The sequence below is a fragment of the Odontesthes bonariensis genome, chromosome 12 (genome assembly GCF_027942865.1).
Source record: "Odontesthes bonariensis isolate fOdoBon6 chromosome 12, fOdoBon6.hap1, whole genome shotgun sequence".
NCBI lineage: Eukaryota > Metazoa > Chordata > Actinopteri > Atheriniformes > Atherinopsidae > Odontesthes > Odontesthes bonariensis.
In genome coordinates this window covers 35,950,498-35,964,241 of record NC_134517.1, presented here as the reverse complement: position 1 = coordinate 35,964,241, position 13,744 = coordinate 35,950,498, and the positions used below count along the sequence as shown (strand labels likewise).

Below are 13,744 nucleotides of genomic sequence, written 5' to 3'. Positions count from 1 at the left end.
AGTCAGCGTTCCCGGCCTGGACGCCTTGGCTGGAGGGACTTCTGTCAGAAGGAGAAACAGAACTACACGGCAGCGGCCTGTAGTTTTGTTTTTACTCTGAGGGGTTCCTGCGCGGCTCAGCTTGTCTCATCTGGATTTTCTTGACTCGTTTTTCTGGATAAAGACTTTAGATTTCCTGCAGACAGCCCTCTTCTGGGCTCCCCAGGCATCCTTGTGCAGACAAGTAAGTGAAGTGTGTGAACTTTTCCCGGTGTGGTGGCGGGGAGCGGACCCCCCTGGTGTTGTGGTCACTTTCAGGCGAGCGGCGCCGGCTGAAGGCTTCCTGCTGAAGGTGAGAGCAGGCGTCCCAGAATAGCTGCTGAGAGCATCCTGCGGCCGGACGCCGATGGCTTTTTAAGGGAATCGGCAGCAGCGGGGCTATCAGTTCTCCAGCTATGTGCCCCACATGGTGGCTGTCAATCAAACTGAGGTGTGGCGGGGGGGCTATTTTTAGTGTCCTGGTCCCTCATTAGCTAACTGCCCCCCCCCTCCTCAGAGCTCTGTGCTCTGGACAAAGTGATTGACAGCAGCAGGACCTCAGTTTGGAGAGGGGGGGGCAGCTGGTGGAGTATTTTTAGGAATCATCGTTTATTGACTGTCACATGTGACAGAAGCTGCAGATTTTAGCAGGAAAGTTTCCACTTAGTTGTAGTTTCCTAAAGGATGGGGGGGCAGATCAGAGCCGAAACCCCCAGGGCTTTTCGGACAGAATATTAGGTCCAACTCCTCGTCGTCTGATTGGAAATCGACGGAGGCGTTCACCAGAAAACGCCCACTCACCCAGAACCAGGTTGAGCCGCTCAGTCTGTGAATCAGAATCAGAATCGGAGAGATTTCTCTGGTTTCCGTCTCATTCAGAGCGCTGAAATCCAAGTTATCACCATCAGATTAATGCAGCTCGACTGTAGCTAAGGCCGGGAAAGGTGAGAATAAAATCTGTTCAATCTGAGAGAATTCAAAAGAAAACCCCAAAAGAATTCATCAGAAGCTACAGAAATGTTCTCATTGTGAGAACAAAACTACTGACAAAGCAGAACTTTGGTTATTTACTGTACGTTTATTGTTTTATTATCACCATCATTGGTAAGGCAAGTTTATTTGTATAGCACAATTCAACTACAAGGCGATTCAAAGTGCTTTACAGAGACATTAAAACAGCAGAAATAAAAAGCATGATTTAAATTTTAAACAAAAAAGAAAGAAATTAAAACAATAAATAAAATCTGATAAAATCAGTAGTTAAAATGTGATTAAGTTTTGAGCTTTATTCAAACGCAGCTGAAAATAGGTGTGTCTTCAACCTGGACATTGGTCTGATCTTTAAACTTCAGGCTTAATTTCATTGATTTGTGATTTAAAAACTCTAATTTCCATCTGAAACGCACGCACGACCTCACGTCGGTACTTAAAGTTCTCCCTCCGGCCCGTTTGGAACCCGTTGGTTCGTCTCCGACATGTTGGCGTGTTTGGACCTGCTGCTGGTTCTGATCTGTCCCACACAAACGGATAAATAAAGTTCTGGTTCTGGTTCTTATGGGTTCATCTGAGCGGCTGATCAGTGAGTCCTGTTGTTAGCTGTCTGACTGGGACCAGTTTAAGGTGGTCTTACAGTTTAAGGTGGTATTAGCCAGATTCTTTCAGGTTTCTCGACAGGTTGTTGTTGATCTTGAACATTTTTTTTTAAAGTTGTTTGATATAAAAAGATCTGGATCAGGCCCGTGCAGGTGCAGTCAGATCCAGGATGGATCAGTAAACGCTCAAATCAAAGGCCGATTCTGGGCCAATCAGAGCCAGTCAGGCCAGTTCAGAACCTGCAGACACAAGCTGGGTCACTGAGAGTCCACCAGAACCAATAAGAGAACAGCTTTCAGGCCAGTCTGGATGAATTCATGCCAAACTGGACCATTTCAGGACAAATATATTGTGGATATAGATATGTGGATCCGGCACCTGGACCAGGTGTCAAAGGTTCAAACAGAACATCTCTGAGTTGGTCTTTTAATCTGAACCTGGACCCCAGGCGGACAGATGAGTGGTTCAGCTGCTGCAGCGCCACCAGCGGGTCACGTGTTGTTTCAGATGACATCACTGGTCAGTTTTACCTCAGCTGCTCTGCTGTTGGTGCTTGTTTTTATGGTGGATTCCCCTGTGAGCCTGATTTATGGTTTTATGTGAGATTTATTCTGATTTATTCATCGATGTGCCTGCAGTGCAGGTGTCCACGCAGCAGGGGGCGCCGCTGAGTTTTAACGCATCCATGTAAATAAAAGGTTCCAGCATCAGAGTGAATGACAGCAGCTAAACAAATCCTGATCTTAAGATGTAAGCCGGCTGAAACTCAAACTCTGAAGTCCAGAATGGGAGTCAGAACGGAGTCCTCGGGTTCTGACGGGGGCTTTAATCTGCTCTGAGCCCTGAGGCGGATCAGATGGGGGCTTATCAGCCAGATCCAGCAGAGCCTGGAGCCCCTCCAGGGACAGAGCTCCCAAAATAACCCCAGCAGAGTGTTGCTGTCAGCAGGTCGACTGTCGGAGAGAAACAGGGGCCCCGCGGGACGTCCCAGGGCCCCACAGTGGTGACACTTCTTCAACAAAACCCTTTGAAACTTCAGGAAACACTACCCTGATCCGCCCTCTTAGGACATCACCTGTTTCCTCCCAGCTTCTTACGCATTTATTTGTTTCCTAAATTGTCTTTGTTTTCTAAATGGTCTTCCCATCTCGGTACCTAACTTACTCTAGCACTAGTTATGCTCTTAGCTGTTTGGTTTTGGAAGGAAATGCCCTTATGATTTCTTGTGACCTGAAGTTCTTTTGCCTACCGATGTGAAACACAATTATTGTAAGTCGCTTTGGATAAAAGCGTCTGCAGAATGACCGTAATGTGATATAATGAAACCCATTTAAAACCATTCAAAACAAGATTTCCTTTGACTTTTATTTAGTTAAAGACAGCATGAAGCCAAGAGATTTCCTGCTGTGTCTCGTTAACTTTATTTAGTTTGGTAATATGTTAGATAGATTAGATTAAAATTAGTTTTGGTAACTACATTTAGTTTGTTACCAAACTAAATTAGTGCTGTTAGTGAGATAAAACGTGACAAAGATGTTATGACTGTCACCAGGATCTGGTCCTACAGCAGCCTCCATGATGAGTCTGAGAGGAGCAAAAATGTTCAGAGGAGCTCCAGTTTGTCCACAAATGTGTTTAAAACAAAGTTCCTCAGAGAAAGACTGGAAGGGATCTGCATATTTCTCCCTCTGCAGAGCAGAATATCATGAAAGCATTCAGGGTATGTGGAGGAGTTTCAGTGTTGGGAGAAGGTTCTCTGTCCTGACTTTTATGGGACGTGTTGCAGGTTTGAGATGTAGAAATGATGTTTGTTAATGAGGGCTGGGCGAGTTAACTCATTATTATCACGTTAACTTGTTAATGAATTAAAACGATAAATATTTAATTGCGCATTAACGAAGGTTTTATTATTTATTTTATTATTGTAAAAGTTTGTCGCTCACAGGCTTTTATTTTGTTTAAAGTCTGTCGCTCACAGGCTTTTATTTTGTAAAAGTCTGTCGCTCACAGGCTTTTATTTTGTAAAAGTCTGTTGCTCACAGGCTTTTATTTTGTAAAAGTCTGTTGCTCACAGGCTTTTATTCTGTAAAAGTCTGCTGCTCACAGGCTTTTATTTTGTAAAAGTCTGCTGCTCACAGGCTTTTATTTTGTAAAAATCTGTTGCTCACAGGCTTTTATTTTGTAAAAGTCTGTTGCTCACAGGCTTTTATTTTGTAAAAGTCTGTCGCTCACAGGCTTTTATTTTGTAAAAGTCTGTCGCTCACAGGCTTTTATTTTGTAAAAGTCTGTTGCTCACAGGCTTTTATTTTGTAAAAGTCTGTTGCTCACAGGCTTTTATTTTGTAAAAGTCTGTCGCTCACAGGCTTTTATTTTGTAAAAGTCTGTTGCTCACAGGCTTTTATTTTGTAAAAGTCTGTTGCTCACAGGCTTTTATTCTGTAAAAGTCTGCTGCTCACAGGCTTTTATTTTGTAAAAGTCTGCTGCTCACAGGCTTTTATTTTGTAAAAATCTGTTGCTCACAGGCTTTTATGTTGTAAAAGTCTGTTGCTCACAGGCTTTTATTTTGTAAAAGTCTGTCGCTCACAGGCTTTTATTTTGTAAAAGTCTGTTGCTCACAGGCTTTTATTTTGTAAAAGTCTGCTGCTCACAGGCTTTTATTTTGTAAAAATCTGTTGCTCACAGGCTTTTATTTTGTAAAAGTCTGCTGCTCACAGGCTTTTATTCTGTAAAAGTCTGCTGCTCACAGGCTTTTATTCTGTAAAAGTCTGTTGCTCACAGGCTTTTATTTTGTAAAAGTCTGCTGCTGTCTGCTGTGGAACAGGAAAAGAAAGTAATCGGCGGATCCACCAAACATGGAGAAGGGTACGGAACTTTTACTCGGCCATTTTCATGTTAAAGTTCTTCCAGACGGCGGGGTCGACAGAACCAAAGTCATCTGTAAACACTGCCAAGTTGAATTGTCTTCTCAGCGTAGTAGTTCCAGTCTAAAATATCACTTAAAGGCAAAACACACAACTGATAGCAGCAAGTCATTCAAGGAAACAGACAGTGGAGCGAGGCTTCTACATAAAAACTACAGAAAGATGCTGATGTTAAAAGTGTGTTTGCACAACAAATGTTATGGCACTTTCATTCATATGGCAGCACATTTAAAATAAAGCTAAATGCTAAAAGCTATACACTACTTTTGGATTCATTTTTGGATTCTGCGTACTAATGCGATTAATCGTGATTAATCAGGGAAATCCTGTGATTAATTAGATTAAACATTTTAATCGTTGCCCAGTCCTGGTGTTAACAGATGAAATGAAGCTGATGAGACGCAACAGGAAACATGTTGACTTCATGTTGTCCTCACTGAAAGTTCCTCAGTCCTTCTTCAGATGTTAGAAAAAAAGCGACTCTGAAACACGAGTAACAGACCTGCTGGACCTTGTTTTTTATGTTTCTACTCACAAACTTATTTTAAAGATGATACTGCAGATCTTTTTAAGAGATGTCATCATGGAACGGACGCTGGCTGAGGTCACGTGTCCACGTTTGCTTTCACCAGACGAAGGAACGAGGAGGAACTTTCTCTCCTGTCTGATATCTGTCGGTGTGACTCTGAGCGGGACGTCAGTGTTCGTATGGCGCTGCAGACATAAAACCAGTTCAGAAAGAATCAATAATCAGAGTATAAATATGATTTTTTTTTGCTGAAAATGTTCAGATACCCAAACTGTACACCATGTTTTTAGAATTTATGAAACAGTGAAATAATCATCAAATCTCATGAACTATTAGCTAAAACAAGCTAATGGTAGCTACTACATTAGCCAACTAACTAGCATAAGCTAAAAAACATTAGCTTATGCTAATGTGTTAGCATGTGTGTGAAGCATTGCTGCTGGTGGAGCTGTCTGTAATAACCATAAAGGAACAAGATGCTGGATCTGAGTAGAAGTTTGCTTTTTAAAGTTTAAACAGTTGTTCAGAAGATGAGACCCGTCCTGAACATCATTCCACGGAGCACCAACTGGTGTTTGCTGCTGATTCTGATTCTGTATTTGTTCACTTCCATCTTTGTTCAATTCAATCATGTTGAGCTACTTGACGAATTTGAATTTCCCCCATTGGGGGATAAATAAAGTATTTTTCTATTCTATTCTTTCTATTCTATTGGATATTGTAACTGCTGTGTTTCAGCTCATGTTCTGATAAAGCTGGTTGTTGAATCTGATGTTCTGTGTGTTTCAGGGTGCCGACCAACATGTCAACACAGGCGCCGACGTTCACGCAGCCGCTGCAGAGCGTCGTGGCACTAGAGGGTAGTGCCGCGACGTTCGAGGCGCAAGTTAGTGGTAAGAAAGGCGTCGAATGAAAAGGTTCCAGCTCCTCCATCAGTGGAGTTGGGTTCTGTTCTGACTCCGTCTGGTTCTCCTGTCTGCAGGTTCTCCAGTTCCTGAGGTGAGCTGGTTTCGTGATGGCCAGGTTCTTTCCGCCGCCGCTCTGCCCGGCGTTCGGATCTCGTTCAGCGACGGCCGCGCTGTTCTGAGTATCCCCGCTGTGACCGCCGCACACAGCGGGCGCTTCTCCGTCAGAGCCACCAACGGCGCCGGGCAAGCCACGAGCACCGCTGAACTCCTCGTTACAGGTGAGACCTCACACAGGTAGACCTCCCACAGGTGAGACCTCTCACAGGTAGACCTCACACAGGTAGACCTCCCACAGGTGAGACCTCTCACAGGTAGACCTCTCACAGGTAGACCTCTCACAGGTAGACCTCACACAGGTGAGACCTCCCACAGGTAGACCTCACACAGGTAGACCTCCCACAGGTAGACCTCTCACAGGTAGACCTCTCACAGGTAGACCTCTCACAGGTAGACCTCTCACAGGTAGACCTCTCACAGGTAGACCTCCCACAGGTAGACCTCTCACAGGTAGACCTCCCACAGGTGAGACCTCCCACAGGTGAGACCTCTCACAGGTAGACCTCTCACAGGTAGACCTCTCACAGGTAGACCTCACACAGGTAGACCTCTCACAGGTGAGACCTCTCACAGGTAGACCTCACACAGGTAGACCTCTCACAGGTGAGACCTCTCACAGGTAGACCTCTCACAGGTAGACCTCCCACAGGTAGACGGTCTCACAGGTAGACCTCTCACAGGTAGACGGTCTCACAGGTAGACCTCCCACAGGTAGACCTCCCACAGGTAGACCTCCCACAGGTAGACGGTCTCACAGGTAGACCTCCCACAGGTAGACCTCACATAGGTAGACCTCTCACAGGTAGACCTCCCACAGGTGAGACCTCTCACAGGTAGACCTCTCACAGGTAGACCTCCCACAGGTAGACGGTCTCACAGGTAGACCTCCCACAGGTAGACCTCCCACAGGTAGACGGTCTCACAGGTAGACCTCCCACAGGTAGACGGTCTCACAGGTAGACCTCCCACAGGTAGACCTCCCACAGGTAGACGGTCTCACAGGTAGACCTCCCACAGGTAGACGGTCTCACAGGTAGACCTCCCACAGGTAGACCTCCCACAGGTAGACGGTCTCACAGGTAGACCTCCCACAGGTAGACGGTCTCACAGGTAGACCTCCCACAGGTAGACCTCCCACAGGTAGACGGTCCCACAGGTAGACCTCCCACAGGTAGACCTCTCACAGGTAGACCTCTCACAGGTGAGACCTCCCACAGGTAGACCTCCCACAGGTAGACCTCTCACAGGTAGACCACCCACAGGTAGACCTCTCACAGGTAGACCACCCACAGGTAGACCTCTCACAGGTGAGACCTCTCACAGGTAGACCTCCCACAGGTAGACCTCTCACAGGTAGACCTCTCACAGGTGAGACCTCCCACAGGTAGACCTCCCACAGGTGAGACCTCTCACAGGTAGACCTCTCACAGGTAGACCTCACACAGGTAGACCTCTCACAGGTAGACCTCTCACAGGTAGACCTCCCACAGGTAGACCTCCCACAGGTGAGACCTCTCACAGGTAGACCTCTCACAGGTAGACCTCTCACAGGTAGACCTCACACAGGTGAGACCTCTCACAGGTAGACCTCTCACAGGTGAGACCTCCCACAGGTAGACCTCTCACAGGTAGACCTCCCACAGGTGAGACCTCTCACAGGTAGACCTCTCACAGGTAGACCTCACACAGGTGAGACCTCTCACAGGTAGACCTCACACAGGTAGACCTCTCACAGGTAGACCTCTCACAGGTAGACCTCTCACAGGTAGACCTCCCACAGGTGAGACCTCCCACAGGTAGACCTCTCACAGGTAGACCTCCCACAGGTGAGACCTCCCACAGGTAGACCTCTCACAGGTAGACCTCCCACAGGTAGACCTCTCACAGGTAGACCTCTCACAGGTAGACCTCTCACAGGTAGACCTCCCACAGGTAGACGGTCTCACAGAGCCCAGTCTGCTCTGATTGGTCAGGTCCAGCGACCTCATCAAGCCCCGCCCACCACTCCGAATGTGGCTCTGCTGAAATTTGATTTCCAGGTTTTTGATTGGACACAAAGTTGGAGCCGCCCATCAGTGCAGGATGAGTCATCGACTTTTTCAGTTGTTTTCCCAACTCTAGTTTATTTTTACATTGTTGGAGCAGATACGGGAGTAAAGGTGACAGGTGGGACATGTATAGATATTTAAACTTTAAATGAAATTTCAGACTTTAAAGGAACACATCCTGTCCTCTAAAAGTCGGACGTCAACACTTCCATGTTTGCTTTATTTCTGTTCCTGGTGTCAGAATAAAGTGTCACACAACAGATGATTGTAGCTACATTTACCCCGGCTCTCAGCTCTGGGGGTAAATTTACCCCGGCGTCAGCTGGCTTGGGGGGGGGTCAGTCATTTAATCCACTGATAAAACCGATATAGACGCAGCTGCTGCTGCATAGCTTTCCTTAACGGGAACCTGAAGTTTATTATGTGATCAGCGGCTCAAACTGAAACTGGTGAGGAACACGTGTCTGAATCATTGTAAAACTCAGAGAGAGGTCAGAGGTCAGCGGCCATCTTTACTGATCATTCTGTAGGACTGACTCCTCAGGGCTCTAGAGTAACTTTTTCAATCAATCAATCAATCAATCAATCAATCAAACTTTATATATGTAGCCCTTTACAATAGCCAACTGGTACTCAAAGTGCTTTACAACAGGATAAAAACAACAATACATAAAGCACGATTCAGAAATGGTAAAAGTGCTAAAAGTGCTAAAAGTGCTGCAGGGCATTAAAAGACTTCCACAAGTGCAATAAAATTAATTGAATAAAATTTGTATAAAATTAAGATAATTAATAAAGAGCGGATAGAATGGATGCATAGTGGCCCTAATCAGAGTTCGAACGCCAGTCTAAAAAGGCTTCGATTTAAAAATTCGATTTTGCACTGGTTGCACTGGTGCTCCTAACTTTTTTTCTTAGGTGCACCAGCACAAAAGTTAGGTGCACCCAAATTTTCAACCGCATTGCATTTAACACCGCAGTTTTACAGGTTCACTTATTAATTTATTTATTTATTTATTTATTTATTTATTTTAAATCGCTGTCCATATAGGCGATATTGACTTGTAAATGATTAACTAGCAATCTGGTCAAAACAAAGTTCTTTATTTGAAGCACAATTCTACAAACTTACTGAACTTAACTCACTAACTACTTACTGAAACTTACTGAAAAAGAGTTGGTGCTTAAAGTGCTTCGCTGGCCTCAAATTTAAACTTAAAAAACAAGATAAATCAAATAAAAAGAAAATCTAAATTAAAATTGCAAGTGTTTTAAGGGCTTCAAACTGAACATCTCATGGCTCAATGTCTTTATGGACTATCCTCCATCGCAGTCACATGCCCCTCGGATGATTGGTTTAGACCACGTTATGGGTCTAAACCGCAGGGAGACTTTCAGAGTCGACTTTTTTTTTTTTGTTTGTTTTTCCTCGAACGGGCGGTTGCCCCGGTGCGACCTCAGATTTTTTTTAGTCGCACCAATTGAGAAAATAGAGCGCACTCTAGAGCCCTGCTCCTCCTTTAATCCCTCTTCACTTTTCTCTTTCAATTCAATTCATTTTTATTTATATAGCGCCAATTACAACAAATGTCATCCCAAGGCACTTAGATAATAAAGTCCAATTCAAGCCAATTGGAATTCAATTAATTGTAATCATAATTATTCATAAAATAATCCAATTCGTTCATGGGGTTTGAAAGGACTCTACATACAGATGATAAACTCTGAAATAAACTGCTGTTTGCTCTCTGTATTTTGTAGCGGAGACAGCGCCTCCAAACTTCCTTCAGAGACTCCAGAGCGCCACCGTGAGGCAGGGCAGCCAGGTGAGGCTGGACGTCAGAGTGACGGGTATCCCCACACCTGTGGTGCAGTTCTACAGGGAGGGAGCCGAGATCCAGAGCTCTGCCGACTTCAGGATCCTGCAGGACGGAGACCTGTACAGTCTGCTGATCGCCGAGGCCTTCCCAGAGGATTCTGGGACGTACTCAGTGACGGCCACCAACAGCAGCGGCCGGGCCACGTCCACCGCCGAGCTGCTGGTTCAAAGTGAGGACCGCCGGTTTTACAGCCGCCCTCAGCGGGTTGAACCTGTTTAACAGTGTGAACAGACGGATCCTTAAACTCCTGTTTCTGTTGCAGGTGAAGAAGTTGTACCGACAAAGAAAACCAAGACTATTGTGTCCACATCCCAGATGGAGACCTCTCAGACCAGAGTTCAGAGGGTGAGAAACATTACCCGTGCCTGGAGTTTCAAACCAGGACTGAAACTTAAACGTTTAAGTCCACCAACCTGTGGGAAACATGTGCAGATGCAGTGTTTCAGGAAAACCAACTAGTGGCCAGCAGTGGTATTACTGCTCCTGTTTCTAGGCTGTGTTTGGAGGACAGAAAAATGTAAATGTACTTTATTTCTACAGCCCTTAACAGACAATCCTTACGGTGCACCAAAGTGCTTTACAGCAGGTAATAAATAAAGAGAAGAAGAAGAAGTAAAAACAAATAAAAACAATAAAAGAACAGTGAAAGCAATAAAATACAACAAAATCAAATAAGATAAAATAAGATAAAAGTGTCATCATACTACTGGGTATTAAAGCCATCCTAAATAAGCAGGTTTTTAGCCTGGATCTGAAGAGGCCCAGGTCAGAAATAAGACGCAGCTCAACGGGGAGCTTATTCCAGAGCCTGGAACCAAAAAAAACATTCCCACAAAGTCATCGTGTATCTGATTCTAACTGAAGGACACTTCAGACCTAAAGTCGTGCTGGTTTGATTTTGACCCTTTTGTTCCTCAGAAGGTGGAGGCCAGTTTCCAGGCCACCACCATGATGGAGATGCACTCAGAAGGAGGAATGATGACTCAACAGCTGGCTCACAAAACCCCTCCGAGGGTCCCACCGAAGCCAACGTCCAAGTCCCCGCCGTCCTACTTTTCCAAAGTGACTGTAGGCCGTCAGCAGTCCCCTTCCCCCGTCAGACACGTGAAGGGCCCGACTCCCGCCACGCCCGCCTCCGTCAGGTACGCCTGCACCTGCAGATCAGTGTGAACTCGTGCCGTGCTGCCGTATGTGACGTATAACGCTGCGTTGTTGTTGTCCGCAGGCCCGTTTCTCCCTCCAGCAGACTGTCCGTGTCTCCCATCAGACCCGTCAAGTCTCCCGTGATGTCCAGAAAACAGGTGAGAACACGAGCAGGTGTTTCACTTCCTGTTAAAGACACGACTGCAGCTGCTGCGTCTGAACAAACTCAGTCTGACTCTGAGAGAGCCTGAGCCTTTGGTGGATGCTGCTGTTATACCCCATCCTTACACCCTCACCTGTCAGCAGGTGACCTGCTGGTTGGAGAAGCTTCCAGAACGCTGTTCCTGTAGATTCTAGAAAACGTTTGACGATGAAGTTCATCAGTGACTGAAAATAATTCCTTTGGACTCGTGTTTGTTTAAAAAAAAGGTTCAAACTTCTTACAGAGTAAAGTTTTTGCTGCATTTCAGAATATTAACAGTTCTCTGTTCAGATAACTGCTGCCGTCATTAGTCATAGTTTATTCATCGATAGGGATGGGAATTTATAAGATTTTTACGATTCCAATTTCATTTTCGATTCTGCTTAACGATTCGGTTCTTTATCGGTTCCCTTATCGATTCTCATTTGGAGAAAAAGGACAACAAACCGGTCGATTAGCATCAACTTTGTTTAGTTTAGAAGTAACACGAGTCATGACCTCACAAACCCAACAACGGTGAGGTCCACATTGGTCTATCCTGGCCTGGGTAATTTAACTCTTCCTGCTCTGGTGAAAGGAGAAGCTGGAGGTAGAGGTGAACTGGGGGTAGCACCACCAGCCTCTGGCTCTGAGCCAGTCAGGCTCTGTCTCTCATGATTTCATCTAAATGTAATGCCTGAGAAGGCATTCATTTAACCTTAACCGTTACTAACAGCAGCTTTTACAATCAGGCAAATGCTGCTAACATGATAGGCAGTGTTTGTTGGTTAGTTACCGGCAGTGTTAGCCGAGGACATGCTAACGTTGCTAACGTTGCTGGGTTCAGATTCACCAACGTTAGTCCGGAGCGGATCGAAAACGCGACATTCATTCATAGTTATTGCATGTTGGTAGTATTTCCTCCCTTTGGTGAAATATTCACTTTGCAAGTTGCCCTGTTGTCGACTTTTTTTAGGGATGTGTAACCATACTTTGGAGCGTTTGTACCGCTTGGGCGCCATGTTTACTGTTGGCTGCTGGCTGCGCTGGACTCGCCACGCAACGTTGCGTGGTGACGTCATTCGCGCCCACTGGAATCGATAAGGGAATCGTTTGCAAAATCGCCGAACGATTCCAAGGAACTGAAACACTGGGAACCGGTTCTCAACAAGAACCGGTTTTCGATTCCCATCCCCATTCATAGAGCACATTGAAAACAACCTCAGTCGACCAAAGTGATGCACAGAAGCAAAAGCGTAATAAAATAATCATAAACACTACAACAACAAATACAACATAAAATCATTCAATATAAAACAAATTAAGATTAAAAGAGAGTAAGAGGGATGAAGAGAAGGCGAGAGAGCCAAGATTCCTCGCTCACTTGGGAGTGAACGCCAGGGAGAAGAGATTCGTTTTAAAGGAGGAGTGTTTTAAAATACCCAACAGACTGAGCAGCTCATGGAAAGGTGGGCTGCTCCACAGCTTAGGAGCTGCTGAGGAGGCCCGAGCAGCTGGTTTGACCACCGAAGTGCCCGAGCAGAACTGTGGAGCTGTAGAAGCTCTGATAAATAAGGTGGTGCCAAACCATTTCCAAATTTAAAAGCAATTAATAAAACCTTAAACTCAATCCTAACATTAACAGGCAGCCAGTGTAAAAGAGGCGAGGACAGGGGTGATGTGCTCACACCTTTTCTTTCCAGTCAGCAAGCGGGCAGCAGCATTTTGAATGACCTGCAAACGGCGCAATGCTTCCTGGTCAAGCCCAGCAAACAAGGAAGTACAATAATCTAAACGTGATGTAATAAAAGTGTGAATTAATCTTTCAGGGACATTTCCTGGGAGATAAGCTTTCGCTTTTGCCAACAGTCGAAGTTGAAAGAAGCTTGTCTCAAACCTAAAGTTACTCTCTAGTATAACGCCATGGTTCCTTGCAAAAGGATGACAATGAAACTTAAGGGAGCCGATGGCGCTGTCACATCCATCTAGCAGATTTTGTTGACCAAATAAAATGATTTCAGTTTTGCCTTTGTTCAAAGACAGAAAGTTAACTTCCATCCAGGTCTGGATATCTTTAAGGCAATCTGGTAGAGCCTGAACAGAGGCTCGCTAATTTATCTTTAGGGGTAAATAGATTTGTACATCATCGTCAAAGCAATGAAAAGAGATGTTGTACTTTCTAAAAATGGATCCCAAGGGCAACATGTATAACGAGAAGAGGAGGGGGCCTAAAACAGAACCTTGTGGAGCTCCACAACTTAGGGGGGGGAGTGGCCGAAGAGCACTGGCCCAGGTGGACAGAGAAGAGATAGAGATAGGACTGAAACCACTTCAAAACAGTGCCTCTGATCCAGTGATGCATTTTATAGTCTTTGATGTAAAACACCATCTGTGCTTTCTGTCAGT

At 45.3% G+C, this 13,744-nt stretch overlaps 1 protein-coding gene across 28 annotated transcripts in view; it reads left to right on the top strand.

The window, feature by feature from the left end:
• ttn.2 (titin, tandem duplicate 2) overlaps positions 1-13,744 on the top strand; it is a 246,485-nt gene continuing 232,741 nt past the window's right edge. For all 28 annotated transcript variants that reach the window (XM_075480277.1, XM_075480295.1, XM_075480294.1 and 25 more), the window contains exons 1-7: positions 1-223; positions 5,851-5,954; positions 6,044-6,247; positions 9,896-10,183; positions 10,277-10,359; positions 10,933-11,156; positions 11,240-11,315. In XM_075480277.1, the coding sequence (XP_075336392.1) occupies positions 5,864-5,954; positions 6,044-6,247; positions 9,896-10,183; positions 10,277-10,359; positions 10,933-11,156; positions 11,240-11,315 (966 nt within the window). In that variant the 5' untranslated portion in view covers positions 1-223; positions 5,851-5,863. The remainder of the gene's footprint in view (positions 224-5,850; positions 5,955-6,043; positions 6,248-9,895; positions 10,184-10,276; positions 10,360-10,932; positions 11,157-11,239; positions 11,316-13,744) is intronic.